Below are 19232 nucleotides of genomic sequence, written 5' to 3'. Positions count from 1 at the left end.
CTAGACCAGTGTTTAATCTCAAAACAGAGAGATTCTTAACCATGTCTGTTTTGACATTACTGAGGCAATTTGATAATGTGTAATTAATACCGGCAACAAATGTCTTGTCTAGGTTGATTATAAAGCTGATGAGTGGCTGATGAAGAACATGGACCCTCTCAATGATAATGTTGCTACTCTGCTACACCAGTCCTCTGATAAGTTTGTATCTGACCTATGGAAAGATGGTATGTAATCATATTGCTTTTCTTGTTTTCTTTAAGAGTGTTGTCCTTTGTTTGGAAGCATGAGTTTAAGCAGCCTCCTCTTATATTTGACAGTTGCCATTTTCATTTCTCTTAAAATGTTTGACAGTATGGTATTTCTCCTGTTACTGAAATACGTTTGACCCTTTTCCAGTTCATCAGGCAGCAGAATAACTTTCAAGCATATGTTCCTCAGAACACCCCATCCAAATTTGGGACCAAAAGTCTATTTTTGCCTATTCCAGTGTTCTTAGATATCTTGCTCTACAGAATATTTCTTGCTTTAAATCTTACTATTACTGTCTCTTTTCTTGGGTTTTTCTTTGACGTCTCTGTTGCAGAGATACAGAACGTTCAGAGAGCCTATTTCTATCAACATTTTCCTATTCTTCATCTAGAACCAGGTGACTGAGCAATGCAGCTATTGTGTTGTGTGTGATTCCTTCTAGAACCATGCAAGAAATGCTTCCATTAAATCTTCCTATTTTTTCCTGTTTTTGCTTGTCTGTCTCATTCAGTTCCTCTGCTTTTTGCTAGTAGCTTCCTCTTGAACATTGAAAAAACTGATTTTTAAGCAAGTTGTGATCTTGCAGATAGAAAAGACATATATAGATAATATCTTAATTCTCTCGCCAACGGAAGCAGTTTCTGATTTGAAATCATTAAATACTGATTATAAAGCCAGTGACACCATTAAGATTGGCAACCGTATGTGCTCCAACCTGATCATTGTGTGCATAAAGTGCATGAAATACATTAATGGCTACTAAGAACTACTGTAACTGGTCAAAATAATATAGCTGATCATCTTTGGTAAATTTCTTTTTTGAAATATTAAATATTTTCTGTCTCCAAATAGTTACTTGGACATCAATTCTTCCAAAGAGCATTTTGGCCAGGTCTCAATAAAAGTACAAGTGTCATTATTTTATATCAGTTTTGAAAACTTTCTTCCTCTTGAGTCAATTGAATAGTTACTTTTAAGAGAAAAAACCAATATCTTAATTTATAACCAAGCCATATGAAATCATGCTTCTTGTCATTTCTTCATTTCATTATTAGCAACTTTAAAGGCTTCCTTTGGGTATTTTTACTGATTTTAATAATTTTTCTCATATGATTGAGAACAGAAGAGTTGCCTTGGCTGCTATCAACCATCAGTGACTTGATTAGATCCATTTTTTTAATTTGTCCAATTCCAAAAGATTCAGTCTTCTACAATGCCTATCATCCTGACTAATTCTATAAAAAATACTTTTTTTCCTACTAAAGCAGTCAGTGCATGATATATTCTTGTAATCATCTTAGCATTCTGGTACACTGACAGCAAGAAAATAAAATGAATGAACGGGTTTGGTTGCTTAGTGCAAGGGCATTATACATAGTATTGAAAAACTTTCTCTTCGTGCATACATCAGCTAAAATGCATTCTCCATACCACCTGGAATATTTGGTTACAGTTTCATAAATTCTACATATTAAACAAATTATAGTAGTGCTATAAGTTTTGTACTACAGAAGAAATTTAAACACACTGCTTTTGATTTTTTTTCAACCTGTTTAAGTATATGGACCTATTCCCCAGCGATAAGCTTATGTTTGACTGTTTGTCATAATTTAGAATTACTTGATACCAGTACTTCAAGTGGTTTGCATGGAAAAAAAAACATCTTTAACTTTTAAAGACAAACTTTATTCGAGTCATTGTTGGCATCTTGTTAAAGCAATCATGGTAACAATATTTTAACTAAAGTCAACCCTCTTGTCTCAAATTCTGTTTTATTCCTTGACCTAATATTGCAGTTTAATCTGCCAGCTGGATCTGTCAGGCATGAGGTGGATCCAACCTGTACTTGTTGGTGACTGTTTGCTTTCTGTTTTTGTTGTTATTCCAATATAAATTATGAATCAGAGTTCTATATCTATAAAGAGATGAAGCAAATTCCTTTTGCATCCTTGTTAAGTTATGCATTCAATCATGAAAATTGGGGAGAACAATCTAATAGTCCTGTGTATTTCCTACAGTTGACCGCATAGTTGGACTGGATCAGGTTGCTGGCATCTCAGATTCAGCATTACCTGGAGCCTTTAAAACCAGGAAAGGCATGTTCCGAACAGTAGGACAATTGTATAAAGAACAACTAGCCAAACTGATGGCTACTCTGAGGAATACCAACCCCAACTTTGTCCGTTGTATCATCCCTAATCACGAGAAGAAGGTAAAATTCAAATTTTGGATACTAGAAGTAATACCATATATGGACCATATATGAGGCTTAGAAGTGATTTAATGAGGAGTATAAATATTGATATTCTTTTTGGCATATTGATAATTTTATTTCTGTTTTGAACATAGTTGCCGTTCCTAAAATTTCTAAAAGGAATACTAAATGTCAAAAGTGTTTCTATGGGAAACAGGGAATATACATATCAGACAAGATCTCTCTTTACTTGAATATAGCCTGCAAAGTTTTGTATGACAATAGATAATGGGATATACATGTGCACATAAGATGTATGAAGCTAAGAAATAGAATTATAAATCAATAGAGCAAGAAAAAAATGTGACACCAAAAGCAAGAAGTAACATTTTCCATACCTTTTAGTTGCTGAAATACATGTACTTTTATTTTAAAAAATGTCTAAAAGAAACATGGTTTCTTCATCCAGCAGAAGGCAGTTGATATTGGAACCCAGAGAGATAATTTGGTAACTAAAAAGTCACAACTGAAGAAACATAGCTGCTGAACCCCAGATGGGTGAAGATGCGGAGATAGGAGATTCAGGGATAGGTGGGGAGGAATGCTTGACTGTCAGTATGTGATGAAACAGTTAATAGGAAAAAAAAGATAACTCAGAAAAACACATTATTTTGGGCCTGAAAGTAAGTTTATTGAAACCATCTTGAAGTCATATGTTCCATCCCATCCCTCAAGGAGGCCCATTTTAATAAATATTACAGTAATCTGCTTTTGATGTTATTGTATGATTTTAGCCAGAGATGTTCTCTAAAGTGTAAATCGGAACACGCAGTTTAGATACTTGGCTGCAGTGTCTTGGTAACCATGTGAAATACAGAGATTCTGTTAATATGTGTCCTTTCTTCACAGTCTGGAAAATTGGATCCACACTTAGTATTGGATCAGCTTCGTTGCAATGGAGTTCTGGAAGGGATCCGTATCTGCCGGCAAGGCTTCCCTAACAGAGTTGTCTTCCAGGAGTTCAGACAAAGGTAAAACTGAGTCATAGTTTCAGATTGTATGGTGGATTATTAACTCAAGATTTAGGCTTCTGTGTTCATTTTTTAGAATGTCTTGGCTACCACATTGAATAATGGTTTGTTGTTCATTCTATGGCAGAGGTCTTCAAACTTGGCAGCTTTAAGACTTGTGGACTTCAACTCCCAGAATTCTCCAGCCAGCATAGCTGGGAGTTAAAGTCCACAAGTTGCCAAGTTTGAAGACCTCTGTTCTATGGTAATATACAATCTCTGTTCAGCATTTAATAGTGTCAGAGATATGTGAATACTGAGTGCCCTTCAGTGGGGGAAGGTATAAGCAGGATCATACCTGCAGACACATCCTATTAACATGTCTTTTTGTGCTACTAAGTATGACCTCAAAAGCTGTAATGTCAGTTATGACATGTATTTGATAAAACAACTTTGCTTCATTTTTTTTTTTTTGTAATTAAAAACTGGATCTTCTTCCAGAATACCATTGGAAAAAAAGTCTTGTTATTCCTAGCTTATGTTTTGTGCACTTGAATACAATTTAATGACAGAACTATATTATTTCTCCTCCTAGATATGAGATTTTGACTCCAAATTCCATTCCTAAAGGTTTCATGGATGGAAAACAAGCTTGTGTGCTCATGGTAAGTCTCCTGTTTGAAATAAAGTTGTAATAAGTATACCAGAGAAGCTAAATTTACTCCTTCATTATCTGGCATAGTCTGAAATTTGAATGTTTAAAATTTCTAAATCAGTCCTCCCAACTGATGTGTTCCAGAGAAAATAAAATTTCCTAAGTACATGACCATTTAAAGTAATCTGGAGGGCCCCAACTTGTGGAAAATGCATGTAATACTTTATCTATTGAATTAATCCCAGTTAATGATATTCATTCATTCATTCATTCATTCATTCATTCATTCATTCATTCATTCATTCAAAGTAGCCAGCTACCTCAAACCAGTGATACTGGGCGGCAAACAATCATTAAACAGAACAGTTAAAACACAATACAAACAAGGAATTAAAATAGTCAGGCAATATTATAATCAGTCAGTGTCAATATAACCAGGAAATGGGGCCCTTCACACACTAAGGACCCCAGGCCATTAATAGCCAAATTTTCAAGATCTTTTGAATGGTCAGCAGGGTTAGAGCCATTCTAATCTCTAAGAAGGAGAATATTCCAGAGGCAGAGGCTATGGCATCACCTAGTCCCCACCAGCTGACATTCCTTGACTGGTGGGACGTCCATTGTGCCAGACCAGATTAGAGGGCTAGAATCAGTTAGAATAAGACAGTCCCTCATGTAGTCTGGTCCCAAGCCATGAAGGGCTTTAAAAGTGACCACCAGCATCCAGAAAAACACTGGCAACAACAATGCAGCTCCTGAAGCACTGATGTTATGTGTGCTGAATAGCCCACACTATTTACAGCTTGTGTAGCTGAAGCTTCCAAATGCTTCTTAAGGGCAGCTCCATTAGAACATGTTGAGGTTATCCAAACGAGAGGGCATGGGTGACAGTGAGCAGAATCTCTTATTGCTCATGGATCATTTCTAAAATTAAGTTTTTCTAAAGAAAAAAGAAGAAGCTGTTTTAAGGTGTATGTTCTGCTTGTTGATAGTTTCAGAACAGAAGATTATATGTCCTGAAACTTCTTTTTTAAGGAGTTTGCCTCAGTTAGCAAAGTTCTATGCTAATTAGTTGAAGATTGCTGAGTATTTGACTGCATACTTGAATATTTGAGAGGCTTGTGCAAAGTCCCCTTGGCTTGTTTAAAGACTGAGCTTGATGATAAATGAATAGATTTTTCAATATTGACAACTTAACATTCTTCTCTTTCATTTTAGATCAAAGCCTTAGAACTAGACCCAAATCTTTATCGAATTGGACAGAGCAAAGTGTTTTTCCGAGCAGGTGTCCTTGCTCACCTTGAAGAAGAAAGAGACTTGAAGATCACCGATGTCATCATTGGGTTCCAGGCATGCTGTAGAGGCTACTTAGCTAGAAAGTACGTATACATTAATGCACAATCCCTTCTCATTAATGTCATTAGCTGGCAACAAATTACTGGTATTCTGAATTTTGTCAACTTTGAAAATTGGCAAACAAGATCTTTAAGATAGGTAAATGGAACCAGTGTGTGTGTGTGCGTGTATAAAATTTTATCATGGTGGAAAGGATTGAGAATTAAATACAAGGATGGGGAAGGAAAAGTGCAATTGTGTGACAGCTCTACTAATTAGTAAGCATGAAAGAATCTGAGGTCACTTCTTTTTTTCCATTTCAGGGCTTTTGCCAAACGCCAGCAACAATTAACAGCAATGAAGGTGCTGCAGAGGAACTGTGCTGCCTATTTAAAGCTTCGCAACTGGCAATGGTGGCGACTGTTTACAAAGGTATGACTTGGAAGAAACTTCAGGAATAGAAGGCCAGCCACAGCACTAGACAGGCATCCATTTTTCACTAGTTGCTCTGTCCAGTGTTTAAGCTTTGTACAGATTAGGCCAAATACTCCTCCAGAGATAAATCTGTAACTGTGAAATACCTTACTCCTGAAATGGTCTCTCGGCAGGTAAAGCCACTGCTGCAAGTGAGCAGGCAAGAAGAAGAAATGCTGGCCAAGGATGAAGAGTTGCTGAAGGTGAAGGAAAAGCAGGTGGCTGCCGAAAGCAGGTTGACTGAAATGGAAACTCTCCATACACAGGTGAATAAGTGGCTAGCCTTCTGATGTGCTACTTTGTTACTTGTTCATATTCTTTAAAGTACTGTAAATGACTTTGGGTAGCATTTTATAAATTTACCGTATTTTTCGGAGTATAAGACACACTTTTTCCCCTCCTAAAAAAAGGGTGGAAATGTTGGTGCGTCTTATACACCGAATACAGGCATTTTTGGCCTCCTCAAGGCCCACTCCGCTCGTCCCATTTTTGTGAAAAATGGGCCAGTTTTACACAAAAACAGGGTGCGCAGAGGGTTTGGGAGGCCTGCAGAGTGCTCCAGGGGGCTGGGGAAGGGCATAAATGTTCCCATTTTTGCAAAAAACTGTTTTTCACAAAAACAAGGGCATTTTTGCCTTCCCCCAGCCCCCAGGAGCATTCTCTGCAGGTCTTCCAAACCCTCTGCGTGCCCTGTTTTTCGCAAAAACAGGCCCGTTTTTCACCCATTTTTTGAAAAAAATGTGTTTTTGCCTTACCCCAGACCCCAGGAGCACTCTGCCGGCAAAACCCCTTTCATTTACATGACTGTGAATTCCTTTCATTCACAGTCAGCAAGGCTTGGCAAATGGTCTTTCAGAGGAATATTTATCAACACAAACCTTATCTCGCTTGGAAAACTGCCAGATAACTAGTTTCCAAATGTAGTGTAAGGCAAAACTTGGCACAGAGTCTCTTAGAGTCACGAACAGAACTTTTCACTCTTGAAATGACCGAACGAACAAATTGTTTCCTGCAAAAACCCACTCTCTGTTCACTCCTCTTTTGTTTCCTATGGGAGGGGCCAATCACCTCCAAGGTGTGGCTTTACTCCCAAGTCGACCCTGCTTTCTTAGTTGTTCTTGTCTTCTGGCAGCTCTGTCCATGCGCACACTGGGAACAGACTCCAGCTGTTCCTCTGCCTTGCTGCTGTCTTGCTCCCTCTCTGCCTCTGATGCAGAGCCCTCGTCCAAGCTTTCCCCAGCCCCCAGGACTGGCCCATGTTCCTCCCCAACCTTCTCACTGTCCGACTCTGCTGCCAGCTCTACTGGCCACTGGTGTGCCACAACAATATTAAAATGAAGGACAAAATTGTTTCTAGGAAGTAATGAAATCTTAGAATAGCTGCTGATACGGATCAATGGAAGCTGCACATGAATATCATATAAAACATAAAATTAATTATGAAAGAAAATTGAGGAGGTAAACCAGTGTAGTAAACCATGAAATAAGATGCTGCTTTTTATGCTACATTATTTTAAAACTCTTTGCTTCCAATTTTTAAAATCCAATAACATAGGAATGGAAATACTTGAATTTACACTACTGTGCTAATGGCATGGACAATAAAAAGACTGAATCGCCTATCCGTGGTGTGAATAAAACCTGCCATTGCTCTGCTTGCAGAAACTTTAGCAAAAATTATAAATTATTTTTCTTGTTTAGCTTGTGACAGAGAAAATGCAGTTACAAGAGCAGCTACAAGCAGAGATAGAGCTCTGTGCTGAGGCAGAGGAGATCAGAGCCCGCCTGACAGCTAAAAAACAAGAGCTGGAGGAGATATGCCATGACTTGGAATCTAGGGTGGAGGAAGAGGAGGAACGGTGCCAGCATCTACAAACTGAGAAAAAGAAGATGCAGCAAAACATTCAGGTAATGTACAGAATAGGAGTGTTGACATACTGCAATACCTAATGGTTGATGTAGTCATGGAGGTGAAAGAAGACAGTATAACAAAAGAGAGCAAAATTTGGGTGATGGACAAAAGTGGGTTCTGTAAAGTCATGCCTCCATTATAGGTTTTGTTATTTCCATTCAGACATTCTAGTTGTTGAAAAAAAAAGATGAACTTAAAATTCTTAGAACGGGATGGCAGCATCTAAGGCTGGCCTGGATACTTTATGCCGTGGTTTCCTTGTTCGTGCAGGAGCTGGAAGAGCAGCTGGAAGAAGAAGAAAGTGCTAGGCAAAAACTACAGCTGGAGAAAGTTACCACTGAAGCTAAACTAAAGAAACTGGAGGAAGACTTGATAGTCTTTGAAGATCAGAACTGCAAATTGGCCAAGGTAAACAAAATTTTACTATATGGTGAAGTGGCAAAAAAGATGAAACATACCATATCATTTTCATCATGAATGTGAGAATTCATATTACTTCTAATTTCCTTTGCCAATCTCTAGTAGTGTTTAAATAACTGGAAATTGTTAATACAGATAACTTTGTTCTGTACGTACCAAATGGATATGGGGAAAGGCCTTAAATGTGAAAGGTCTTAAGTGCTTGTAATTTCTGCAATTAACACTTTGAACAGATATTCTGATATCTGATTCCTTACATCCCCTGATGCAATTATTGTTCCATCTAATCAAACTATAGTTGCATGGTCATATTCAATTAGGAGTACACTTAATATAAAATGAAAAGGAAGATTTTTTCCCCACTATTCATTTTTTTGGAATGCTTCATTAAATGATTTGACAGGGTATCAAATTATGATTTTAATCCAACTGTTAAATTGGGAGGTAGGATCTGTGTCGACACAAACTCTCCATAGGCCTGAAGTTGGAAAAAGCTGCTTCAGTAATTGGTTGATTGAATATTTATCAATGATTGCTGTTACTTCCCTTAGTTCTTTAGAAATATCAGTATTGATACTAGAGCCAGTAACGTCATTAAGAATGAAACTGTACAGGGACTAACTACAGCACAGCTATAGCTCACTGGTGAGAAGAGTATGTGAACATCAAGATGATGATTAAAAATGTTGATCTTCCTTTCGGGGAAAAATAAATTCACGATACGTTTTATATTTGTTGTTTTGGTTCTTTTCAAAAGTATAAGGCAATTATTCAAAAACATGATCATGGCAAGTAAAATACTTTGAAAGATTGCTTGAATTTTGTTTTTATGCAATCTCTATTTGTTTAGATAATTTTACAGTTAATTTTAAATAATTTTGATGTGTATTTAATGCTTTTGGGAGGTGTCTTAGTCAATAAATTGCAGGAAGTTCTTTCTTGTGGAAATATAGAGCTTCAGCAAAAATTGCAGAAGATCCCTGTCCTGGGCTAAATATGTTGTGTTATGTACAGTTATTTCTAAATATTGAAACTAGGTAATAGCAAAAAGGGGTCTTTCAGTGGTTAAATGTTGGCTTTCTTTAAAAAAAAGAAGTCAATAATTATTTGGTTTCAGGCCTCCTAGCACTAAATAAACATTAAGGATCCAGGTGTGCTATATGCTGCCCTAGCTACATTTTTGTGAGCTCCAGTCTGTCCTCTCTAGATTACAATTGAGATTTGGCAATGTGATTTTTTCCCCCATATTATTTTTTCGCTAAAAGGATAAAATAAAATCCTTGGGTGTTTATTTTGCCTTGCAACCCCTATCAACACTTAACCTTCCTCAATATTCTGAAATTTTTGATCCCTTTGACTTTGGCGTCACCAGCTATGTTCTTGAAAAAGTATTAAAAACAAAATACATGCCCCTTGCCCCCCTAAAGTAGTCCATACTTGATCTAGAAAATTATGGTGGCTATATAATATTTCTGATTTTCAGTTATTGAGGCATTTCAGTATAGTGCTAGGAAACAGCTTGGGTGCAATTAATTTCATTTAAAAAGTTTCATTTAATAAATAACTTATCACCATGATATCCTGAAGGATTTGTGATGGCAAATGTTTTTATCATGCATGTTTTGTTTTTTAGGAAAAGAAATTATTGGAAGAAAGGATTTCAGAGTTCACTACTAACTTGACAGAGGAAGAAGAAAAATCAAAGAGCTTAGCTAAACTCAAGAACAAACATGAAGCTATGATAACAGAATTGGAAGGTAGGAGAAAGAGCCTCTAAGAGATGGATTTCTTCAGCCTCTCCCCATCAGAATTTCTTACTTGCCATACAAAAGTGGTTACATCTTTATTGGAGGCTGAATCTCAAAGAGTTAATGTCACAGTCATAGAGTATTTGTATGTGACATATTGATCAGTCAGATAGAACCATTCAGTGGCTGCTTGGTTGAAGGTTACACACTCAGGCAAACTGTGCTCTGAATAAAAACAATGTCTAAAATAGACAAGTAAGGAAGAAGGGCTAATTTAATTTCTCCTCCTGGGGGAATAACATTCTTCTTGTGTATACAGTGGTGTCTGAATATTGAGGTTTCTGTTGCAGCTAGCAACCCTAAAAGAGAGATGTCTGTAGTTATTAATTATATTGGCTTAAGGGTTAAACATTTTCAAAATTGAGTATCAATCTAACATTCAGAATGTTAGTGATGGTTTTTCACCATCTCCATAAAGATGATGATGTCTGCTTTAGCCTCGATGTTTTATGGAGAGGAATGAATTAACCCAAAGAGGTCCAAGGGCAATTATTTCTCACTCTTGGATTTAATTTTAATGTGGAAGCCTGAACTGGGAACTGTGCTATAGGCCATCATCTCTGCCACATACAAGTGTAAGTTGTTATCCTTTGGCTATTCGTATATTTGAATAGTATTCTGAAATCTGAGATGCATTCAAATCTATTATTTCCTTCAGAGCGATTACGCCGAGAAGAAAAGCACCGTCAAGAATTGGAAAAGACTCGCAGAAAACTAGAGGGAGACTCCACAGATCTGCACGATCAAATAGCTGAACTGCAAGCTCAAATAGCAGAACTCAAAATGCAGCTGGCAAAGAAAGAAGAGGAGCTTCAAGCAGCTTTGGCCAGGTGAACCTAGTTGTATTTCTAATTGGAGGTGGGATGGAGATAGCAGACCTCTAACTTAAAAAACAAATTGAGTCATGACATCTCATGACCTATCAGTTGGCATCAGTTTAAAGCACTCTAGTAATTAGACTTCTCAAACTAACCAGTATTGATACGTTCTCTGGTATGGAAAAATGAAACTAAGCATTTCAAATAGAATCCAATTATAGATGTAACAAGTTCACACGTTAATAACCTGTTAGAATAGCACTTAGTTTCTTTTACCATACAATTCTATACAAGTTTATTCAGAAGTAAATTCTAGTGAGTTCAGAAGGATTTTCTTCCAGGTAAATGTGTATTAAGAAGATACCTTCTCTGTAGAAAACCATGAAATAATGTAGCATGTTGTTTGTGCCTTTGAACTGTGCAGAGTGGAAGAGGAGGCTGCTCAGAAGAACATGGCTCTGAAGAAGATCCGTGAACTTGAATCCCAAATAACAGAATTGCAGGAAGATTTGGAATCTGAACGAGCTTTTCGAAACAAAGCAGAGAAGCAGAAGAGGGATCTGGGTGAAGAGCTTGAGGCTCTTAAGACTGAGCTAGAGGATACCCTAGACTCAACTGCAGCACAGCAGGAACTCAGGTGATTGTAACAATCTGTTTCTTAAATACATTAAAAAAAATACAGCCCCCCCCCCCCAACTTGGGTTTTAAGATTTGCAGTTTTCCTGACCGAAAACTTTGTCATCTTGTGCAATTCCCTTAGATATCCCCCCTCCCATCCATCCATCCATCCATCCATCCATCCATCCATCCATCCATCCAATTTATATATCAACAAGCTACTCTGGGCAGCTCTTTATATGCTAAATTTCAATCTCTATTAACTTTGGGATAAAAATAATGTAACTCTCTTAATGGTTGTCTAACAGAGGTGTTTGTGACTTCCTGATAGGTCAAAACGTGAGCAAGAAGTGACTATCCTAAAGAAAACCCTGGATGAAGAGGCAAAAACTCATGAGGCTCAGATACAGGAGATGAGGCAGAAGCATGGCCAGGCATTGGAAGAGCTGGCTGAACAGCTAGAACAAACTAAACGAGTATGTAATGGTTTGTTTTTTTTTAAAAAAAAATTTCATTAGTTAAATATCCTGATAAGGGCCAAGATTATGTTTTAGTACCTGAATCTGAGCACAGCACCGATGCAGTTTGCTGTTTTTAGAATAGATTGCCCATTGCATGAATTATATTCAGAAATGATGCAGTAGAGATTAAAGGTGAAGCTGTCGCATAATGTTTTTGAAAATGGGTCACTCATTTCAATATCTGAAAAGCAACAGAGAGATACTTGATTTAAGGATAGATGATAATTAGACAAGTTAATGTTAATTCAGATTGTCTTTTACCTATGAGGGAATGGGTATTTTGAGTATTATATAAATATTTTTTCTTATTATAACTGGTAAATCTGCAGAATCTTTTCAGTTGGCTTTATTGGCATAGACATTGTGAGCATGCAGGAAGCTTCAGTTCATGGTAACACAAATCTCATTAACACAGAATTGAAAACCTACAGGCTCACTCTTCCAGTAGTGTCCAAATCCATATCAGCATTCTGACTCCTGCATCAACATTTTATTTTGAATTAGTGAAATTAAGATTTCTAGAGCAGTCATGCCTCACTATAAAGTGTTCTTGTCTTCTAAAGGTGAAAGTGAATCTTGAAAAGGCAAAACAATCCCTGGAGAGTGAATGTGCTGAACTCTCCAATGAGGTGAAAGTACTTCTGCAGAGCAAAGGAGACTCTGAGCACAAAAGGAAGCGGGTTGACACTCAATTCCAAGAGCTGCAAGTAAAATTCACAGAAGGGGAGAGAGTCCGGACCGAACTCACTGAAAGAGTTAACAAGTTGCAGGTAAGGATTCAATACAAGTTCCTTTTGGGTTCTTGATATCTAGCTAACTTGCAAATGCAAGGGGGCGGGGGGAACCTGTGTTGAAACCCCTAGAATTATTGCTTCACCCCTAGTTCCAGATTATATCAAATATACTAAATAGCTTTGCAAGAGTTTATGTAGTTACCACCTTTAAAGCCCTACGTGGCACAGAATCAGGTTACCTGTGGGACTGCCTCCCTCTGAGAGGATCTGCCTTTCCTATTAGGTTTGTTAGGGTATGTTCCAGGCTTTTTCCCTAAATGCTGTTGCCTGATTGTACTTTGGAGGCACACCTGCTCAGCCATCCCTCCAGCCCTTTGGAATAGCCTCCCACCTGACCTCTGAGGGATCCCTGTTCTTTTAGCCTTCAAGAGGGCTGTGAAGACCTACCCCTTCTCTCAAGTATTGGGCTAGGATGGGTGTAGAGTTGTGAGAATGATTGGTCTGGCACTTGAGGGAAAGAGCATTTTTGTTTTTAACTTATGTTTTTTATGAATTCTTTTGAGCAGCCTAGAATTATCATAGGAGAATTGGTGGCCATATAAGTCCTGTAAATAAATAAAATAGCGTGTTTGCAGTTTAGATGGATAATAAGTATCTAATATAAATAAGCTGCTTGCTATATGTATCTCGCCTGCTATATTAAGATGATACCCAGTAATAAATGACAAGCCTTTTGATAATGGATGGTTTCAATGCTTTTTTTAGGTTGAGTTAGACAACGTCACTGGCCTTTTGAATCAGTCTGATAGCAAATCTATTAAATTAGCAAAAGATTTCTCTACGTTGGAATCACAACTGCAGGATACACAGGTAAGCTGCCTAATATATTTTTTTTATGATTGACCACAGTGACATTTTAAAATATCATTACATTTTCTATTTACCAATGACAAATCCTTTAGCTTGACTGAGAAATGCAGACTGCATTTCGTAGCCAACTTCAATACTCACTCTTTTTTCTGCAATAGGATCATATGATTCATACTGAACTTTGAATGTCTTTAAAACAGAAAAACTGCACCTTTTCTAAATCAAATTCTGTTCTGTACTTTGAAAGAAAATGCAGCATTCTTGATCCTTAGTTTTTATTTCAAGCTGGGACCCAGGAAAGAAACAGGGGATCCCCTTTCTAGTTAAGCTGTAAAATAAAAGTACTTTTATGACTCTTCAGTTTATTGATTATTATAGGAACTGCTTCAGGAGGAAACCCGTCAAAAACTGAGCCTTAGCACCAAGCTGAAACAGATGGAAGATGAGAAGAATAGCTTCAAAGACCAACTAGAGGAAGAAGAAGAAGCAAAGAGGAACCTGGGAAAACAGATTTCTGCCCTTCAGTTCCAGGTACTATAGAACAAATGTATAGACTAGATCTATTAATATTAAATTAGCCTGAAGGTGGACAGATCCAAACAGGAACTGTGTTAATATTTTGTAAATGATATTTGTAAATATTTTGTACATGAGTTTTTTAGGGTAAAAAATAAAATATAATGCTATTAATCTGATATGGAAGTAGAATCTTTCCATTTCTTTTTTTAATACTGCTAGGGTTGGAGTGTGAGGAAAAATGTATGACCTTGAGGATTGCTGGATTGTGCAAATTATATCCAAATCAAGCTTTTAGAGATACGTTGTTCTGTTGTGTAAAATGTTGGATTAATATGTTGGGTGGGAATGGAATATGATTTGAATAGTTTTTCTGTTTTATATAGAGCTACTCTGGATCTCTACCTTTGCAAGCTGTATGGTATTTTGTGCCCATACTGTTGCATCTTACATGAGAATGCTATCATGCCTCTTCACTGTTTTAAAAAATTGCCCACCTCTTCAATTTTCTTACAATTTTTTTAGAGGCCTATTTTACATTCCTTTTTATTTTTGCAAAATTGTGTTAAAATCCCATCTCTTATTTTCTAGTTAGTTAAACAATATTCTTTCCTTATCTAGATTGCAGAAATGAAGAAGAAGACGGATGAAAGCATAGTCTGTCTGGAATCAGTAGAAGAAATCAAGAAGAAGCTTCAGAAAGATTTGGAGGCTATGAGCCAACGTTATGAAGAAAAAGCAGCTGCTTATGACAAGCTGGAAAAGACTAAGACCAGGCTCCAGCAAGAGCTGGATGATATTGCTGTGGATTTGGATCATCAGCGGCAAATAGTTTCTAACCTGGAGAAAAAGCAAAAGAAATTTGATCAGGTACATATCATCGTATTTTGGCCTGATACTTGTTCAGTGAAGGACTGGAGGCGTCTATGCAGTAAAGTATTTTACTGTATTTGTCTCTTGCAAACAAAAGTTTTCACTATTTTATCACATTTTCTTGGTTTGAAAAGGGAACTATGAGCCACACTTGTACTAACTCAGTTGTAAAAGGGTGCCAACTGCTGTATTTTGGGGCAACAGTTGATCAGTTAACTTTTCATCCTAACCCATATCTGGAATTGATGACTAACCTGTACGAGGTGCTCATATTGTTTCATTGGTGATACCTGGAGGGACAACCATTCCAGATAGCCAGACATATCATTTGGAAATCTTATAGTCCCATTGTTGTTTCTTTTCCAGCTGTTAGCAGAGGAGAAAACAATATCTTCCAAATATGCCGAAGAACGGGACCGTGCTGAAGCTGAAGCACGAGAAAAGGAAACAAAAGCCCTTTCCTTGGCTAGAGCCTTGGAGGAAGCCATAGAGCAGAAAGCAGAGCTAGAGCGGCTGAATAAGCAGTTCCGGACAGAAATGGAGGATTTGATGAGTTCAAAAGATGATGTTGGCAAAAGTGTAAGTTGACAGTATTTGAGTGAAAGTGATTACCATAATACAGGCTTGTGATAAGAAGCCTTAGTAGTTAAATTGGATTACTTCGCACTTTCGGTAAGGTTATAAAAAGAGATGCCAAGCCAGAAAGGTTGGGGAACACTGTTTTAATGGTTGTATATAGGCTTCCTTGCTTCCTGCTTATATATGTATAAGTGCTAATATTTATTTAGTGCTTTAATTTCCATATGTATTAATTGTCTGAGATGAGAACCTAGATGCAGGAACTCCTCATCAAGCTAGTTTCTGTTTGTTTGTTTTTAAAGTAAAATGGCCAGAGAAGACTAGGAGTATTAAGAGAGGCAGAGAATTGTTAATAAGTGACTTACTACCTTTAAAGCCTTATGTAGCACAGGACCAGCTTATCTGTTAGACTGCCTCTCCCTAAGAACATCTACCATCCTATCAGATTGGTTCTATCCCTTAGATGTTGCATCTTATGGGACCTAGGAAGAATCCTTTTACTGAGGCAGCCCCTGTTCTCTGCAGCATCCTTTCCCACTATCGGAAAGCTTCTACCCTTTTAACCTTCTGAGAAGCATTTAAGACGTTCCCCCCCCCAACCCTCCCCCCCCCAAAAAAAACTACTGGGATAGGGCGAGATTGATGAGATGACCCTGTTGTGGGCTGCATGTGAGAGTTCAGCTATGGTGCCAAGTTTTGCTAGGTTTTATTGCTTGTGATCTTGCAATTTTTTATTGCAAATTATAATGAATTATTATATGTTTTTTTTTTATTGTGAGCTTCCCAGAGTTTGGTATAAGATGGACGGCTGTATAAATGTTTTAACTAAATAAATGATTTATACCTTAGTTTTTAAAATACTGGACAATAAAAACAATGGCTGTGCCAATATAGGGAAGCTAATTTTGTATCTGTATGCTATAGGTTCATGAGTTGGAAAAGTCAAAAAGGGCTCTGGAGCAACAAGTAGAAGAGATGAAGACTCAGTTGGAAGAGCTAGAGGATGAACTGCAGGCCACAGAAGATGCCAAATTGCGCTTAGAAGTAAACCAGCAAGCCATGAAGGCACAGTTTGAACGAGATCTCCAGGCCCGAGATGAACAAAATGAAGAAAAGAGAAAGCAGCTGACGAGACAGGTAGCATTTCAGAGATCTTGAAAATTTCTGAATTGTTGTTCGCAACCTTTATTGGAAAACTTTAGCCAGGCAATAAGATTACTTACCAACTCTCTGATGAGTTAATAAGCATTAATTTTTTGTCCCCTTGCATTAGGATGTGGGACCTGGATTGTATTAATATGTAAATTGTCTATGCTTTGATTCCTTTCAGGTGCGAGAAATGGAAGTGGAGCTGGAAGATGAAAGGAAACAGCGCTCTATTGCTGTAGCTGCCAGAAAGAAGCTGGAAATGGACCTCAAAGATTTGGAGGCCCATATAGACTCTGCTAATAAGAGTCGTGAGGAAACTATTAAACAGCTCCGGAAGTTACAGGTGAGATTTGCCGCTTGTGTAATATTGATTTTTTTGTTGTTGCTGTGTCACAAGCAATGAAGTAAAATAAGCAGTCCAAACATTGTTCAAGGCTTAGCAGTTGCTATTTTGATTTAGGAAAGAAGTCTAGATGTACAAATCTTCAGATGGGTTTTATGAAAAGTCTGTTTCCTTTTAGACGGGTGTTTCCTGCATTAGTCAACAATCAGTTCCATCCTGGTCTTTCTCATTAGTACATATGTCAGTGGGGGGACTGTAATTGTAGAGGAGGCATCTGGTGAGGTGAACAACATGAGGGTGTAGAGGTGAGCAGTGTGCCTGCTAGAGTTTGAGGTCTCCACCCACTCTGTCCTTATTCGGCTTTTGTCTTTCCTTCAGAGGTAGAAGAGTTTAACCAGTCCTTGACAACTAGGCTGAACTGACCTGATAACATCCCTTTTAAGTATTTCACAGAGAGAATGCTTTATGTGTAGAAATTCTCACATTGAATCTTTGGCTGCCCTAGTTAAAAATTGTTGGGTTGCGAAGTTGAAAAATATTAGATGTCTGAAGTCTTGGAGGCCTGTTAAAGACTTTTCTTGGGCAAAGTACACAGTGAATCTGATTTGTTATAAATCAGATTCACTGTGTACTTTGTTATAAATTTATATAAACTGATATAAAATTTGTTATATAAGTTTCATATACTCATGAATTTATCTGTAACTTTTAGGCCCAGATGAAGGATTGCATGCGGGAACTGGATGACACACGTGGCTCAAGAGAAGAAATTTTGGCACAGGCTAAAGAGAATGAAAAGAAGTTGAAGAATATGGAAGCAGAAATGATTCAAATGCAGGAGGTAATCTAATATTTTGGAGGGGGAGAACCCTAATAAACCCTAATAGAATATACATGCCTGGAAAAAAACCCTGAAAATAGAACAGTTAAAAATAATTTATTAGTACCATTAATTATAACTCTCCATATATTTCTGTCCCTACAAACTCCTTTGTTACCACCACTTACATAAAATTATTTCGTTACATTGCTTTTTGTTCTTTAAATATCTCAGTTCATTCTTTTTGAGGATGTCATAGTATCTGTCACAGTTTCCTCTCCCTTCTCATTCTGTTCCTTGGTCTTCCTTATGTTTCTTTTGCAATTCAATCTTTATTCATTCTCTCTGAATGACCTAAATACTACAAGTACTTTGTACTGGTTACTTCAATTTACATTCATTCACTACATAATTTCAGTGACAGTATTTTGTTGCTTTATCACGCATATTTATAAGTACCTCATTTCTACCACATTCAGCTTACTCATTTGCTTCAATTTCATTCCAGATAATTTCATTATTTTAAAACCCATTCACTGTGCTGGAGGCTCCTTGTTAAGCCTTCTTCATCCACTTCCAAAACAATTTTGTTTCCATCAAAATTGCTTTACATTTTCTTCTCCTCTTTTTAACCTTTACTGTCACTTTCTCTTTTTCAGCCCTTTTATCACCCATTGTTTTTGCTGTGTAAACATTATATAATGTCGTCCTCTCAGTCTGTCATTATATTATAGTGATACTGTAACATAATTTTATGCACTCCGTTCTAAACAGTATCCACATCCAATTTCCTTAAGGCCATTTTCCATTCATTGAACATTTTATTATATGGGATACATATAGCAATGTCCATTTTTTTTCCTATTAGTGCCACTACCAAATAATCATCCATCTCACATTCACAATAAATTATTATTCTTGTATTCTTCACTAATTTTCTTTCAACATACCGGTAATTGAATCAATTATTCATTTGGATTTTTATTTATTCCTTTGCCATATGTGTAGGTATGAATAGATTTCATTTTGGAAGCAGTATTTGAAGCAGTTAACACCAATCACATTTTGATTTATTCTAGAGTCCCAAATCATTTTTTGTACTTGTCTCATTTCCATCCATCATCAAGCAGATGTCATTCATGTCGTCAAGCAAAATAATTTCCCCATTGATCACATTCATTCAGAACACTGCGCATTTTCTCACAAAAACTGTATCTGATTCTTCCATTATCACCAGTCATTGCAGCATAGCATGCAACTATCATTAATGTAGGGATTACTACATTACACACAAACTAAAGAAACCTAGATAACATATTTTGTAACATACA

At 37.1% G+C, this 19232-nt stretch overlaps 1 protein-coding gene across 6 annotated transcripts in view; it reads left to right on the top strand.

Annotated features, from left to right (window-relative positions):
* The window catches only part of MYH9 (myosin heavy chain 9), a 72297-nt gene that overhangs the window by 46053 nt on the left and 7012 nt on the right, over positions 1-19232 (top strand). For all 6 annotated transcript variants that reach the window (XM_034402846.3, XM_034402845.3, XM_087873855.1 and 3 more), the window contains exons 15-35: positions 113-227; positions 2271-2464; positions 3356-3477; positions 4052-4121; positions 5330-5490; positions 5770-5878; positions 6055-6186; positions 7622-7828; positions 8103-8240; positions 9886-10009; positions 10719-10890; positions 11303-11515; positions 11828-11972; positions 12581-12787; positions 13517-13621; positions 14000-14152; positions 14759-15007; positions 15377-15589; positions 16514-16726; positions 16920-17081; positions 17794-17922. In XM_034402846.3, coding sequence (XP_034258737.1) covers positions 113-227; positions 2271-2464; positions 3356-3477; positions 4052-4121; positions 5330-5490; positions 5770-5878; positions 6055-6186; positions 7622-7828; positions 8103-8240; positions 9886-10009; positions 10719-10890; positions 11303-11515; positions 11828-11972; positions 12581-12787; positions 13517-13621; positions 14000-14152; positions 14759-15007; positions 15377-15589; positions 16514-16726; positions 16920-17081; positions 17794-17922 — 3333 coding nt within the window. The remainder of the gene's footprint in view (positions 1-112; positions 228-2270; positions 2465-3355; positions 3478-4051; positions 4122-5329; positions 5491-5769; positions 5879-6054; positions 6187-7621; positions 7829-8102; positions 8241-9885; positions 10010-10718; positions 10891-11302; positions 11516-11827; positions 11973-12580; positions 12788-13516; positions 13622-13999; positions 14153-14758; positions 15008-15376; positions 15590-16513; positions 16727-16919; positions 17082-17793; positions 17923-19232) is intronic.

Source organism: Pantherophis guttatus, chromosome 7, assembly GCF_059756535.1.
Source record: "Pantherophis guttatus breed Tessera chromosome 7, ASM5975653v1, whole genome shotgun sequence".
Classification (NCBI taxonomy): Eukaryota; Metazoa; Chordata; class Lepidosauria; order Squamata; family Colubridae; genus Pantherophis; species Pantherophis guttatus.
The sequence above is the reverse complement of the archived record's forward strand: the minus strand, read 5'-3'. Positions and strand labels throughout refer to the sequence as shown.